General features: G+C 40.2%; 1 protein-coding gene across 2 annotated transcripts in view; it reads left to right on the top strand.

Moving 5' to 3' along the window:
* MTHFS (methenyltetrahydrofolate synthetase) overlaps positions 1-14,765 on the top strand; it is a 211,649-nt gene extending 196,884 nt beyond the window's left edge. Inside the window, exons 3-5 of one of the 2 annotated variants that reach the window (XM_077128542.1) lie at positions 5,745-5,802; positions 11,052-11,170; positions 12,442-12,536. In XM_077128542.1, coding sequence (XP_076984657.1) covers positions 5,745-5,802; positions 11,052-11,145 — 152 coding nt within the window. In that variant the 3' untranslated portion in view covers positions 11,146-11,170; positions 12,442-12,536. Of the gene's footprint in view, positions 1-5,744; positions 5,803-11,051; positions 11,171-12,441 lie in introns of both variants that reach the window. The other variant, XM_077128543.1, reaches the window with a different exon arrangement.
* The last annotated feature ends 357 nt before the right edge of the window (positions 14,766-15,122 follow it).

The following is a 15,122-nucleotide window of genomic DNA, read 5'->3' on the forward strand; positions in this document are numbered from 1 at the left end:
TTTAGTGTTATTACTGTTTGGATAATATTTTCCTCTAACATTTTGCCTTTTGTATTATATATATCATATCTGATTTTCCTTCTTTCTACACTCTTTTCCATATCTCTCTCTTCTGTCTTTTTGTATCTGACTCTAGTGCTCCCTTTAGTATTTCTTGCAGAGCTGGTCTTTTGGTCACAAATTCTTTCAGTGACTTTTTGTCTGAGAATGTTTTAATTTCTCCCTCATTTTTGAAGGATAATTTTGCTGGATATAGGAGTCTTGGTTGGCAGTTTTTCTCTTTTAGTATTTTAAATATATCATCCCACTGTCTTCTAGCTTCCATGGTTTCTGCTGAGAAATCTACACAAAGTCTTATTGGGTTTCCCTTGTATGTAATGGATTGTTTTTCTCTTGCTGCTTTCAAGATCTTCTCTTTCTCTTTGACCTCTGACATTCTAACTAGTAAGTGTCTTGGAGAACGCCTATTTGGGTCTAATCTCTTTGGGGTGCGCTGCACTTCTTGGATCTGTAATTTTAGGTCTTTCATAAGAGTTGGGAAATTTTCAGTGATAATTTCTTCCATTAGTTTTTCTCCTCCTTTTCCCTTCTCTTCTCCTTCTGGGACACCCACAACACGTATATTTGTGCGGTTCATATTGTCCTTGAGTTCCCTGATACCCTGTTCAAATTTTTCCATTCTTTTCCCTATAGTTTCTGTTTCTTTTTGGAATTCAGATGTTCCATCCTCCAAATCACTAATTCTATCTTCTGTCTCTTTAAATCTATCATTGTAGCTATCCATTATTTTTTCTATGTTTGCTACTTTATCCTTCACTTCCATAAGCTCTGCGATTTGTTTTTTCAGTTTTTCTATTTCTTCTTTATGTTCAGCCCATGTCCTCTTCATGTCCTCCCTCAATTTATCGATTTCATTTTTGAAGAGGTTTTCCATTTCTGTTCGTATATTCAGCATTAGTTGTCTCAGCTCTTGTGTCTCATTTGAGCTATTGGTTTGTTCCTTTGACTGAGCCATATTCTCAATCTTTTGAGCGTGGACAGTTATCTTCTGCTGCTGGCGTCTGGGCATTTATTCAGATTTCTCTTGGTGTTGGACCCAGCAAGGTTGTAATATTTTTCTGTGAAATCTCTGGGTTCTGTTTTTCTTATCCTGCCCAGTAGGTGGCGCTCGTGGCACCCGTTTGTCTGCGGGTCCCACCAGTAAAAGGTGCTGTGGGACCTTAAACTTTGGAAAACTCTCGCCGTCCTGGGGGTTCGCTAGCCGAAACGGCTTGAGCTGGCCCGGGGTCCGAACGCAGGGAGGGTTGCTGGTCGCCGCAGCCAGGGAAAGAGCCCGTCCGAATTTCCTAGTCGGCCCTGGGCAACAAGCGTGGCGGGAGGGCGCCAGCGGCAGCGGCCCGCCCGAGAGAGTGCATGTTCCCCGGGAGTCACGGGTTTGGAAGGGGCCTCCCCCACCCGTCACCGTTCTCCGCGGCCTGGGGGTTTCCGATCCAATTCTCTCAGTTGGTCCGGGGGCTGCGCGTGGTGTGGGCGCCAGTCGCCTTGGTTTCAGGGGACCGCCTCTCCAATTCTCCCAGCCGGCCCGGGAAGGGGGAAGGGAGTAACTCCGGCCGCTTGCCACCCCATCTCACCCGAGCTGCTTCTCTCAGCCAGCCAGCCGTTCCAGGATGGGGTACGCTGTCTTTTTTATCTCTGTTGTGGCTTTGGGCGCTTTCTGTATCGTTTCTACTCCCCTAGTAGGTGTCCTGGAGAAGAAACTAAGATCCGCGCGTCTTACTAAGCCGCCATCTTCCAGGAAGTCCCTAGATCATTTCTTCTTATACTGCATGTTCACCAAGGGGGATTGGGGCCCTTTCCCACTTCTCGTTCAGGAATGGAGGCCAACAGAGGCATCTGCACCTACTGGCCACCCTGGTGGGGAAGTAGGGAACATGATGAACTGCACACTGGATCTTGTTTGGTTGTCTGTAGTTTTATTCAACTTTATTGAGGTATAACTAAAGTACAATAAACTACATGTATTTAAAGTATACAATTTGATGCATTTTGACACATAAATACACCCCTGACACCATCACCACAATAAAAAAAAAACACAAGTATTTCTATCACCCCCAATTACTTCATTCCCTTCGCAATCCATTCCTTCCTCTTTCCTCATTCCCAGAGAACCACTGTCTCTGTCACTAGAGATTGGTTTACATGTTCTAGAATTTTATATAAATGGAATAATATGGTATGTAATCTTTTTTGTCTTGCTTTTCCCCCCTTGACATTATGCTTTGAGGAGTCATCCATGTTGTTGAGTATTTATTCTGTTGTATTGCTGAGTCATCCTCCATTTTATGGGTATGCTGCGGTATGTTCATTCATTTACCTGTTGATGAACATTTGGATTGTTTCTAGTTTGGGGCTATTACAAATACAGCTGATAAGAACATTTGGGTGCTTGTCTTTGATTAGACATGTGCTTCTATTTATCTTGAGTAAATACCTAGGAGTAGGTTGAATCATTTTACATTTATACTAGCAGTTTCTGAGTATTTCAGTTGCTCCATATATTCACCACTTTTGGTATGGTTAGTCTTTATAATTTTAGCCATTCTAATGAGTAAGTAGTGGTACTTCTTTGTATTTTTAATTTGTATCATCCTAATAACTAATGATGTGGAGCATCTCTTCATGTACTTATTGGCTATGTTGTGAAGTATTCTCTGATTAAATGCTCCTGAATGTGGCTGGCATATCCACTTGGTAGAATAGCCTTTATCCAATATTTTTTTCCTATGAGGCTATTTAGTTGGTCCAGTATCTGTGTACTATCCAAGTACTATAGTGTATTAGTTAGGGTTCTCTAGAGAAACAGAATCAACAGGGAACACTTGCAAATATAAAATTTATAAAAGTGTCTCATGTGACCGCAGGAACACAGAGTCCAAAATCCACAGAGCAGGCTGTGAAGCCGACGACTCTGATGGATGGTCTGGATGAACTCCACAGGAGAGGCTCACCAGCCGAAGCAGGAATGGAATCTGTCTCCTCTGAGTCCTCCTTAAAAGGCTTCCCATGATTAGATTTAGCATCACTAATTGTAGAAGACACTCCCCTTTGGCTGATTACAAATGGAAATCAGCTGTGGATGCAGCTGACGTGATCATGACCTAATCCTATGAAATCTCCTCATTGCAACAGACAGGCCAGCACTTGCCCAATCAGATAAGCAGGTACCACGACTTGGCCAAGTTGACATATGTTCCCAACCATGATGTATAGCATCAGCTAGCTTCCTTGTACTTCTTCTTCTTCTCTCTCTCTTTTTTTTTTTTTTATATATATGCTGTGTGGCGGGGTCACATTTCATTATTTTTCCATGTGAGTATCCCGTTATTGCAGCACCATTTGTTGAATTTTTGTTTGTTTGTTTGTTTGAGGGGGAATGCATGGACCTGAAATTGAACCTGGGTCTCCTGCATGGCAGGAAAGAATTTTACCACTGAACTACCCTTGCACACCCTCTGTACTTTTTTTTAGTTTGAACTAGTTTAGTTCTTTCATTTATCCTTCCACCTTTGGCTGGTATATGGGCAACCCTATGAAAGTTCCCCTCCCACTCTATTAGTATCCATGCCCAAGAATCTCTCCAGACTCTGCCTCCTGCTCCTGTATATGTGGCTGATTTCAGTTGTACATCCTTCACTTAATCTTGAATTTACTTCTTTGCCTGTCCCCTTTTCCATTTGACGTTTTGGACTATAATTACAGAACAACCTTGATCACAGTATTCTTTTGACTCAAATTTACTCCTTATTCCAGAATTGAGAGTGGGCAGTCCCTTCTTATTCTATCACCGTTCATATTCGAGGGACTTGTAAACTATACTCACAGAATTGATTTTAAGTGATAACCTCCTAGGGTCATTAAAATGTTGTCTATGATTTCTATCTCTTTCCTTCACCTCTTATTCATCCTTAATCCACTGCAAAGTCTTCCCTTTTGGTTCTACTGAACCAGCTCTAGAAAATGGAGTAAATATTTTCTAATTGTTAAATCCAATAGACACTTTCAGTATTTATGTTATTTGGCCTCTTTAAGACCAATTGAATTTGCTGACACATCCCTCCAGCCTGAAAACCATTTCTTCTGCTCTGGCTTCCTTGACACCATTTTCTCTTGGCTCATGATTTTCATTCCTGAGAATGTTTATCCCAGCCACTGGGACCAATTACTCTTTTTCCAGCTCTTCCTTACATGCTGGAGCTCTGTAGTGCTCTGTCCATCAACTTTTTCTCTTCTGTCTCAATAACATGCTTTTTAATTTTTTTTAGTCAAGACACTTTCAGTTGTACATGATAGAAATTCCACTTACTTTTTAAACCAAAGTAATTGAGGAAGAGGAGAAGAAAGGGGAAAAGGAATGTCCATGGACACAATAACTGGGATATCAAGAGTTGGTCTTCAGGCTAGTTGGACCCAGGGGCTCAGACGGTGTTTGTCATCGCACCATCTCTCTTTCTGAGTCTTGCCACTGCTCTTCCTGCTGCAGGCTGACTACACCCTGCAGACTCCTTCTTTCCACTGGCTTCTTAAGACCTCTGAGTCACATCTTCCCAGCTTTAGAACAGAGCAAGAACATCTCCCTTAAGACGTTTATCAGTTCCATAAAACCAAGAACAGGAACCTAACCTACTGAGAATGGCTGAGGATTCAGAGAGAATAAGTTTGGTTCTTGATGATATACATGAACTGCTCACAAAACCTGGAACCTGTTTCCTCCCAATATGCTACCATATGAAATATTTAAATGTCTCTATTGCTTAAGCCTTTGCTATTCATTGATATCGATAGCACATTCATACTAACTGCTATACTGGATAGCCACAATACAGCCTACCCTTGGAAAAGGAAAGAAGACCAGTCCTGTGCTGGTTTCTTCATGGAGTCCTTTTCCTTTTAGTAGAGAATACTATTCAAAAGCCAAGATCTGGAAGGTAGATATGATTCTGTGGAATAATAACTTCTAGATCCATTTAGAGGAAGGAGCTAGGAAATATGGATGCAAATGCACATCCATTTGTATACACATATATATCTATTTCTGTATCCATCTCTCTCTCTATTAAAAATCATAAGTTCACATCAATATTTCCAATTCCTATTCATCACCACAGCAGTTTTTCTAGCCTTTCCCCTTTCCATATTCTACCTTCCTTGTCTGATAATGAGAGTTGGCTCTAATTATTTGCAATTATATTTGCTTATTTGCCAAAACATTTTTATGTTACCAATCTCCCAGTCTTGGCCCCAACAGCTATGTATACATATGATTTTAACTAAGTTCCCTAAAATTCCAGGTTTAGTAGGCTCATGATCTGAATTATGATATAAAACAGACAAGAACTCAGCAGTTGCTTTGCTACTGTACAATACTTATTGTCAATTTGTCAGCCATAAATTGGAGGGTTCTTCATTGCCTTCCACTTTACTCAGCCAGTTCAATCTTTTAGGCTGTCTGATTGGTAGCACCTCATTTCTAGTACTATTTCTGTGTTGTGAGGACTAATTGACTTGCAAAAAACTAAAATGAAATTGGCATAAACAGCAACAACCAAAAGGAAATTGATGGGTTCCCAATTGGTAAGTCTGAGGGAGGATCTGGCTTTAGGTTGAGCTAAATTAGTGTTCAAATAATGGCATATGGACTTTGTCCTTCCCTCCAACTCTTGTTCTGTTTCCCTGTGTGTTAGAGCATTGTTCTGCAGACAGATTGCCCCAACTAGAGATCAACCTCAGCAAAGATTATGGGTAAGTTTCCTTGGGTAAGTGCCCTCCATGAATTTAATTTCCATATTAAGAGGACTGGAGTGCTACAATTGGCCATGTCTCATCCATGAGATGCGGAGAGAGGATGAGGAGGCTTTATGACCCCATCAGGCTACATGAAGTAGGGGTGATACTTCCTCTAATGTAAAATATTATGCCTACCACACCAGGTGATCTCCTCTGGATTTATGATTTTACTATTAGCAATAGAGTGCCAATAATCCCCAGATTTGATTTTCTTGCTTTGACTTCTCTCTTGAGTTCAAGACTAGGTATATCCGATTGTCTGTTAGATGACTATCTCCATCTAGAACCCCTACTGTTGTCTTGTAACATTTCCAAGACTGAGCGGATTGTTGGTCCCTGGAAATCCTGCTTTTACTCCTAGATTTATGATTTCAGTAAATAGCAACAACTTCTACTTAGTTTTCCAAAGCAGGTACCTAGCAGTAATCCCAGATTCCTCCCTCTCCTCCATCCCACCCCACTCTTGCCAACTCCTGTCAATTGCACCTGGTAAATATTTGTGAGTACTTCCTCATTTCATATCTGCTGCCTCTGCCCAGTGTAGGCCTTACTGACATTCCCCTTCCCAGGACTATTATAAATCTCCTAATGTGTTCTTCTGTTTCTCATTTTTCCTACACCACCCCTTGCACGTTGTCAGGGTGAGCTTTATAGAACTTAGATCTCATCCCTGTCATTCCCCTATGGGAAAACCTCTTGTTTCCTCATGCTGGCCCAATAAAGTCTAAGTATTTGTTGGGCATATAGGGCACCTCAGGGCCAAATAATAGCCACGACGATGGCAAGGACTTCAACTCTCCATCCTACCTGCGTGGTCCTACCTCCTCTATTCTATCCTACCTGCCAGCGCTTGGACCCAGAGTTATTTTTATTTAGAAAGTAACATTTATGTAGTGCTTTAGGATTTCCCAAGAACATAACATATTTTCATGTGAACTTTTGTGCATCACAAAAAACTGTGAGATTAGTTTTAAGCTCCATTTCAGAGATCAAAAAACTGAGATTGATTTTTTTTTCTTCTTTTTAATGTGATATCTTCATACACCATATAGTTCATCCAAAGTGTACAATAAGTGGCTCACAACATCATCACATAGTTGTGTAGTCATCACCATGATCATTTTTAGAATATTTGCATCACTCCAGAAAAAAAAAAAAGAGAAAAAAGAAAAAAATGCATGCACCCCATATCCTTTACCCTTCCCTCTCATTGACCACTAGTAGTACTTCAATCTACCCAATTTTTTTAACTCCCCATTATTTATTTATTTTTCTGTCCTTATTTTTTACTTAGCTGCCCATAGCCTGGATAAAAGGAGCATCAGCCACAAGGTTTTCACAATCACACAGTCATATTCTAAAAACTATATAGTTATACGATCATTTTCAAGAATCACGGCCCCTGGAACACAGCTCGACAGTTTCAGGCACTTCCCTCCAGCCACTCCAATGCACCAGAAACTAAAAAGGGGTATCTATATAATGCATAAGAATAATCTCCAGGATAACTTCTCAGCTCTGTTTGAAATCTCTCAGCCACTGAAACTTTATTTTGTCTCATTTCTCTCTTCCCCCTTTTGGTCAAGAAGGCTTTCTCAATCTCATGATGCTGGGTCCCAGCTCATCCTTGGGAATCCTGTCACATGTTGCCAGGGAGATTTACACCAGGGGGGTCATGTCCCATGTAGGTGGCAGGGCAGTGAGTTCACCTGGGGAGTTGGCTTAGAGAGAGAGGCCACATCTGAACAGCAAAAAAAGGTTGTCTGGGGGTGACTCTCAGGCATAACTATAAGTAGGCTGAGCTTCTCCTTTTAAGGAATATGTTTCATAGGGGCAAGCCCCAAGATTAAGGGCTTGGCCTATTAAATTGGTTGTCCCCAATGCTTGTGAGAATATCAGGAACTCCCCAGATGAGGAAGTTTAATATTTCCTCCCTTCTCCCCAGTCACTGGAGGCAGCTTTGCTAATACTTTCTTATTCTCTGCCCATATTAGTTTGGGATGTATCAAGGCATTACACTGACCTGTACAAACCAACAAGATCTCAATCCCTATTCAAGATTTCATGTAATTACGGTGTTCAAATAAACTGACCATACAGGATAAATTACCTATTGTGCTACTCAAAAAATATAAATTTTCATCAGATAAATATCTCTTCCTTTGGTTTCACACGGAAACTGAAGTTTTAACATATAGACCATAACATCCTTTACCCTGTATTCTGATTTACCTTAGGCCTATCCAGATCAGTTTCATTCAAATCTCTAGCTGAAGTCTGATCACTTTTTCAACTTTTTAAACAGATGCTGTATGGTGTAATGCTGACTTTCATAGCTTTGAGATTGATTTTGAAACATAACATGTAATTTAGCCCAGGATTATACCACACACTCTGTAACTGCGAGATTAGAATTTAGGGGATGATTATGGTTCCTAAGTCATTATATAAATGTTCTTTTTTGCTTTCTGATATATTGGATTAGACATAGGGAAATACCTGAAATCTTGGAACTATAATCCAAATGCCTTGATCTCTGATAATGATTATGTAGCCTTTATCTTAAGCCCTTGTGATTGCAAAATCTTGTGTTTTTTAGTGATTCTCACTTGTACCCATTTTATTGGGTTTTTTGAATTTAGAGTCTTGTGATCACTAAAGACAGCCCCGACTGTGTATTAATGAACAGTATTGTGTCAGCCCAGAACTAACCCATCACACCCCAAATCCGAAGTTATCTTGATAAGCTGGATCTGACCAAAATGCACAACACCTGAGACTTTAACCTATGAGTGACCTATACCACATTATAATGCGAAATAAATCATGGCTATCATTGTATTAGGGCCGCCATTTTTTACATGTGTTCTGTGACTAAGACTGATCGGAATCAGTCAGTCTGCACATGCTCAATAATCAGATCCCCTCTAATTACGTCATCCCAGCCGTTGTGTTCATTATCCTAAATCCTGCCCATCTTTTCATACTATAAAGCGATCAGAATCACTGCAGTTCAGGGAGACAGGTTGTTAGGCCAATAGGCCATTTGATCTCCTGTTTTGTGTCTAGCATTAACTTTTTTCTCTTTGAAACCCCAGTGTCTCAGGAATTCGTCATCAGGCGCATTGGCCTAAGAATCCACTTCCTTTGTCCAATAACAGCTCCATTTTATTCTGTGCCTGGGTATAATGTAAGCATATGTTACACTAAACATTCCATATGCTTAATGATATCACAGGATCCTCAGAACCCTGGACAAGGGGATGCATTTTTCAGGTTCTTCAGTCCATTCATATGTTTGCCTGTCTTAGGTGAAATGAATTTTCTGGAGTTGTTCTTTACTATCCACTAAGCATACATATTTGTGATTTGTGCAGAAGAAGCCACAAATGTTGACTTTTGGCTTTACAATGAAATGTAGATTTCCCATTTAAAGTCAAATCCTTCATTTCTAAACCCTAAATAGATGTTACTTTAAAAAGAAGTCCAGATGGTTAAATTAGGTTAATTTGGTTATGAATGAAATGCATTTTCATTTTCATTCATTTTCAGTGTGAGACTTTTCATTCTTTGTTCTGAAATCATTGCCAAACCATGATGGCAAGCTCTTTTGTCTTTTATGTCTCCTGTTGTGCCTGAGGTCCCTCATAAATCTGTTTCTTTTACCAGTTAGAGATGAAGATGTTCTGCTCAGAATGAGAAGAGCTATGCTAAGAATGTAGGCATTTTCCTGCACTATTTGTCTTTTTGATAGAGACAAGGCCCCTGTGGTTCAGAGATACGCCTTGGGGAAGAAGCAGTTACGATGGAGCTGCCAGGGTTTTAGGCAGGGATCCTTTGCCTCTGGGTTTTTCCTAGAGAGGGGGCAGAATCTTCCAGAGTTGCATGGATTGGAGTCCGTGGGCTGAGACTGAGAGTGATGCCTGGTAATTTAGTCGGGGCAAGAAGACCTCCCAGTGGGTCATTAGAAATCATCCTCTTTCTTGGAGACCCTGTTCCTTCTCTTTGTGTACTCTGCCTCTGAAGTTAGTATCTTAGGGAGAAGGTAATGAAGAAAGAGGAGGAAGATGAGTAGAAACAAAGCACTGCCCTGTGATTTGGATTCCTAGGGACTCTGCAGAAATCCTAAGGGAATCCTAAGAGCCAGATATTCCCAGGATTCTGTGGAGATAAAGCCTGTGGGAGACAGGCCTCATACCCCGATGTTGGTTCTTCAACTAAGAAACTCAGTCTCTCCATCCAGATTTGCCTCTTGAGTTCCAGGTATGTTAACTCTAGGAACCCCAGGAGATGACTGGTCACTTTGACACTTCAAAGGTTTTACCAGAAAGATTTTTATTAGAATCCAAGGCCAGGTACTTAATAGTTGGATAACCTCTCCAGGCCAACTATCCCCACTGGTGAAGCTGAGTGGCCCCCAGACTTCCTTGAAAACTTCCCCATAACATGGAACATTCTTGGTTTCCCTAGACAGCTATCTACTGTCTTCTCACAAGTGGCAGCCAAAGTCTGGATCTTCACTCTACTTTGGCGAATAAAGTGAACTTTTCTGCTCAACTCTGACTACACTGCCTAAATAGCACCTCAGTCATGATATGCGTCTGTATGTGTCTCCACCTGGCACATATTTATCTGTTGTTTGTTATTATCAGTCCCTTGTGCCAAACTGTTTACTCTCTGAGAGCAGGAGGTTCACCTGTGGTATTCACTGCTGTGACTGCCACCCCCTGAAGCAGTGCCTAACCCAGCGCATGTGTTCTGAATGAGTGAATGGATGAATGAAAATAATTTCTGGAAGGATGGGAATCTTTCTTTATTTATGGGACCAAGCTAGTTATGGACAGATTTTTGTCAGCACCTCAGGGAAGGGGAGTAGATATGGGGTAATGGGGCCAAGGTAAATATATAAGGCTAAAATCAGGGTTTGGGGTAATACTAGGGTAAGCCCTAGCAATACCTTATCCCAGTAGGGGTCATGGAGCTACAGCTATCTATCAACAACAGATACCAAAATCTTAGCAAGGCAACTATAATGTTCAAATCCATTGAGTCATTCTGGTTCAAAAGCTAAAAAAAGAACAAGGAGATTGAATTCAGGAGAAAGATAATAATAATAAAAGATAGCATTACAGTTGCAGACCCAGGAGGCCTGGCTCCCGAGTTAGATCAGCAGATTTCTCACAGTCACGGGCTGTGTCTTCCAGGCTCCAAGCTGCAGTTCCCAGCCTCTTTCATACAGACTTGGTCTTCTGCAGTCACTCATTTGAGATCATCAGAACTGGCGATGGTGTTGATTAAATTTTGAGGTGCATCAGAACCACCGGTAGGTTTTCAAAAAGCACATCCCAGGTCCTACTTTTACAAGTGCTCATTTGTTTAAATATTGATTCAAGGGATCCCTGATTCAGAGGCTCTCAGAACCAAGGGGGCCTTAGAAACCTCTTAGTCTTATTTTTCATTCCATTGATGAGGAAACTGAGGAATCTGGTCCTTTGTGGAGAAGTGTGCCGAACCCCGTTTTAGCCACTGAATTTTTGTGTTTGGTTGTTGTTACCACATAGCCAGCCTCTCCTGACTGTTTACTGAGCAAAAATTTTAAAGCTTGCTGGTTTAACGGGTAAAAAATAGGGTGATGTTGCTTTTAATTTGTATTTCTTTAATTAATGCAGAGTCACACATTTTGTCTGTTGTCGACTAGTTGTATTTCTCTTTTGTCTGTTTTTGTCCTTTACCATTTTACCTCAGGTGTTTTAATGATTTTCTCATTGATTTGATTGAATACTTAAAAGAGAAAGGATGTTAATCCTTTGTAGTTTATATTTACTTATTTTATCATTTCTGATTAGAAAGGAGAAATTCCTTTATTCTAGAGAAGTTAAATAAATAATTATATTTTCTCTACTTTTTTGTACTTTTAAAATTCATAAGCAATTTATATTAATGCAAGGGATAAGATAAGGACCTAAACAGATGTTTTGTTTTTTTTCAAATTGCTAACCAATTTCCCAACACCATTTATTGATAAACCTTCCCTTTCACATTTATTAATTATTCTTTTACAATTTGACAAATTCTTCTATGTGAAGTGGCCTATTTTAAGGCTAGTTTTTCTGTTGAATGGATTATCTTTTATATTCTTGCAAAAATACTTTGTTTCAATGTTAAGTTCAAAGGCAAGATACAAAGTTATATTTATGATCTCAGTTGTACAAAAAAACACCTTAAGCAATGTAAAAATAAGCCAGAAGAAAAACATTCTAAAATGTTAACTATAGTGCTTTTATGAAATTCTGTTTTGTTTTTCTTCCCATTTTCTTGTCATTTTCAAAATATTCCCATATAGCAATAATGAAAACCTCATTTATTTTCAGGAAAAAATTTGTCCTAAGATGGAACCTTGGTTTTCTAATTTCTTTGACTTTTTGTTATATTTACCACTGTCTGGGGAAGCCTGCTATGGTTCTAAAATACTTCTCTACTTTTTAATTTCTATGAGACTCTATTTATTGCCATGTAAAGCTGTTGTCTTTTCAGCAGCTATTGTTTATAACCTCCTTATTTACTAAGATGAAAACTCTTCTTCCCTTTTGCCAGTTTTTCAGGACTCAGCACTCTCTTGGGATTTTGATCGATGTTAGTGAAGCCTTAACTTCTGAAGGACAAACTGCAGTGGAGGAGATACGAACTCTCAGATCTGATGACTCCTGAGTCTGCCTTCAGCACTCCAGACTCCTCTACCCAGCTGCCTACCTCGGTATCACCACCCACCATGACCAAAAATTTCTTATCAACCCACCCTCAACCTACTTTGCTTCCTCCAGTCTCACCACCTGCCAAACTATTCATCCCAGCAACCAGAATTCCTTTCTCTTGTCCTCCCCTCATTGTTATGGTCGCCAGCCTCATTCATCTCTCACATCCCTCCCAAATCTCTTCTGACACCTCCACTCCTATTCAAGCCTTCATCACCACTCAAGTGGAACTGAAGTGTCTCCTGTTCTTTGATTTAATCTTCTCCTAGAGTCTGCTAGCATTTTCTCTCTAAAATACAAAAGTGAGACCATTTCATTTCCATCCTTAAAATTCCTTAAGTGGTTGCTGGATTTTAAACTCTTAAAGCAGTGACATCTATTCTGCAGTGGTAATTGCTATTTCTAAAGTCTGAAATGCTGAGTTCTTGGTGTCTAACCTGGTCATTCCCTGGAATTTCAGGTATCTGTGTGACACCTGAGACTCAGTGCTAGAGTTCTACAGCTATGAAAGCCAGCATTACCCCATATAGCAAATGTTAAAAACACTGAAAAATGATCAGACTTCAATTAGAGATGTGAATGAAGCTGATCTGGTTAGGACTAAGGTAAATCATACTGAAGAGCAAAGGATGATATTGACCGTATATTAAAACTTCAAGTTCTGTGTGAGATCAAAGGAAGAGATGTTTATTTGGGGCAAAATTTATTTTCTTGGTAGCACACTATCTAATCTAACTTGTATGGTCAGCTTATTTGAATGCCATAATTACATTGAAACTTTAATAGGGAAAGAGATCTTGTTGGCTTGTACAGGTCAGTGTGATGCCCTGATACATCCCAGAGCAACCTGAGCAGAAAATAAAGTATTTGCGAAGTCCCCTTGAGGGACTTGGGGAAAAGATAGGAATATTAAACTTCCCTACCTGGGGAATTCCTGATATTCTCCCAAGCATTGGGACTGCCAAGTTGATGGGCCAGATCCTCCATCTTGGGACTTGCCCTTAAGAAACTTGTTCCTACAAAGGAGAAGCTAAGCCTACTTAACACTATGCCTCAAAGTCACCCCCTGAGAACCTCTTTTGTTGCTCAGATGTGGCCTCTCTCTCTAAGCCAACTCCACAGGTAAACTCCCTGCCCTCTCCCCTACATGAGACATGACCCCAGGAGTAGAAATCTCCCTGGCAATGTGGGACATGACTCCTGGGGATGACCCTGGCCCTAGCATCATAGGTCTGAGAAAGCCTTCTTGGTCAAGAAGGTGGAAAAGAAATGAAACAGAATAAATTTTTAGTGGCCGAGAGATTTACAACATGGTGTAGAGGTCATTCTGGAGGTTATTCTCATGCAGTATACAGATATCCCGTTTTAGTTTTTGGTGTACAGTGTTGTGGGGCACGCTGAAAGAGAGACCACATAATTCAAAACTGCAAGCCGATTTGGAGTCTTTATTAGCCGGCCGGCGACTGCCTCAGAAACCTCCAAGAAGGAAAATCCAGAGAGCGGCGCCCAGGGGTTTTCAAGGTGAGCTTATAAATCATGCTGTGGCTTTGCAGTTGCTAGCAAGCAAGTGTGATCATAGAAGCAGAAAAATGCCGTTAGCTGTTGCCAAAACACATCCCATTCCCTCAGTTTCCTAACACTGGTTATTGTTTAACTCTCGGGGACATTCCGCCCCAATGGTGTGGGGACTTTCCCTGCTTGGGCCTGATTAATTGCTCCTGGCCCTCCACAATTGGAGTAGCCAGAGGGAAATAGCCTGACACTGTTGAACTGTAATCCAATAGCCTTGATTCTTGAAGACAATTGAAATACTATAGAACTTTTAAGGTGTGGCCATGTGATTGTGAAAATCTTGTGACTGATAATCTCTTTATCCAAGTGAATGGACAGATGAGTAAGAAAATACAGACAAAAATGAATAAATAATAGGGGGTTGGGGAAATGGGATGTTTTGGGTGTTCTTTTTACTTTTATTTTTTTTTTCGGAGTAAATGAAAATGTTCAAAAATCTGTTGTGATGGTGAATGAACAGCTATATGATGATATGTGAACCATCAATTGTACACTTTCGATGATTATATGGTATGTGAGTATATAATATATATCAATAAAATTGCATTAAAAATCTCTTAAGGACTCTCCTGTTTCCTGTCCATTCTTCTCTTGCTGTTCAGATTCAGTATTTACATTTCATCTTCTTGATATCTGAGCTTCAGTATTTCCTAAGGAGTAGAGGCTAATAATGCTAATACCTGCTATTTATTGACTACTGTGCCAAGAGCATTATATACATTAGCATATTTATTTCTCCTAACTCTATGAGGATGATAATATTAGTATATTAAATAGACGTGGAAACCAAAGCATGGAAAAGTTAAGTAAATTCTCTAAAATCTCATGACTAATACTGGATGGAATTGGGGATCATATTCATGTGTCTGTTTTGAAGTCCGTGATCTTAGCCATTAGGTCATATTTCCTCTTTCTTCTTAATTTAGCTTGTCCTTCTTGGATGACCTTGCC

Source organism: Tamandua tetradactyla, chromosome 14 (assembly GCF_023851605.1).
Source record: "Tamandua tetradactyla isolate mTamTet1 chromosome 14, mTamTet1.pri, whole genome shotgun sequence".
Taxonomy (NCBI): Eukaryota; Metazoa; Chordata; class Mammalia; order Pilosa; family Myrmecophagidae; genus Tamandua; species Tamandua tetradactyla.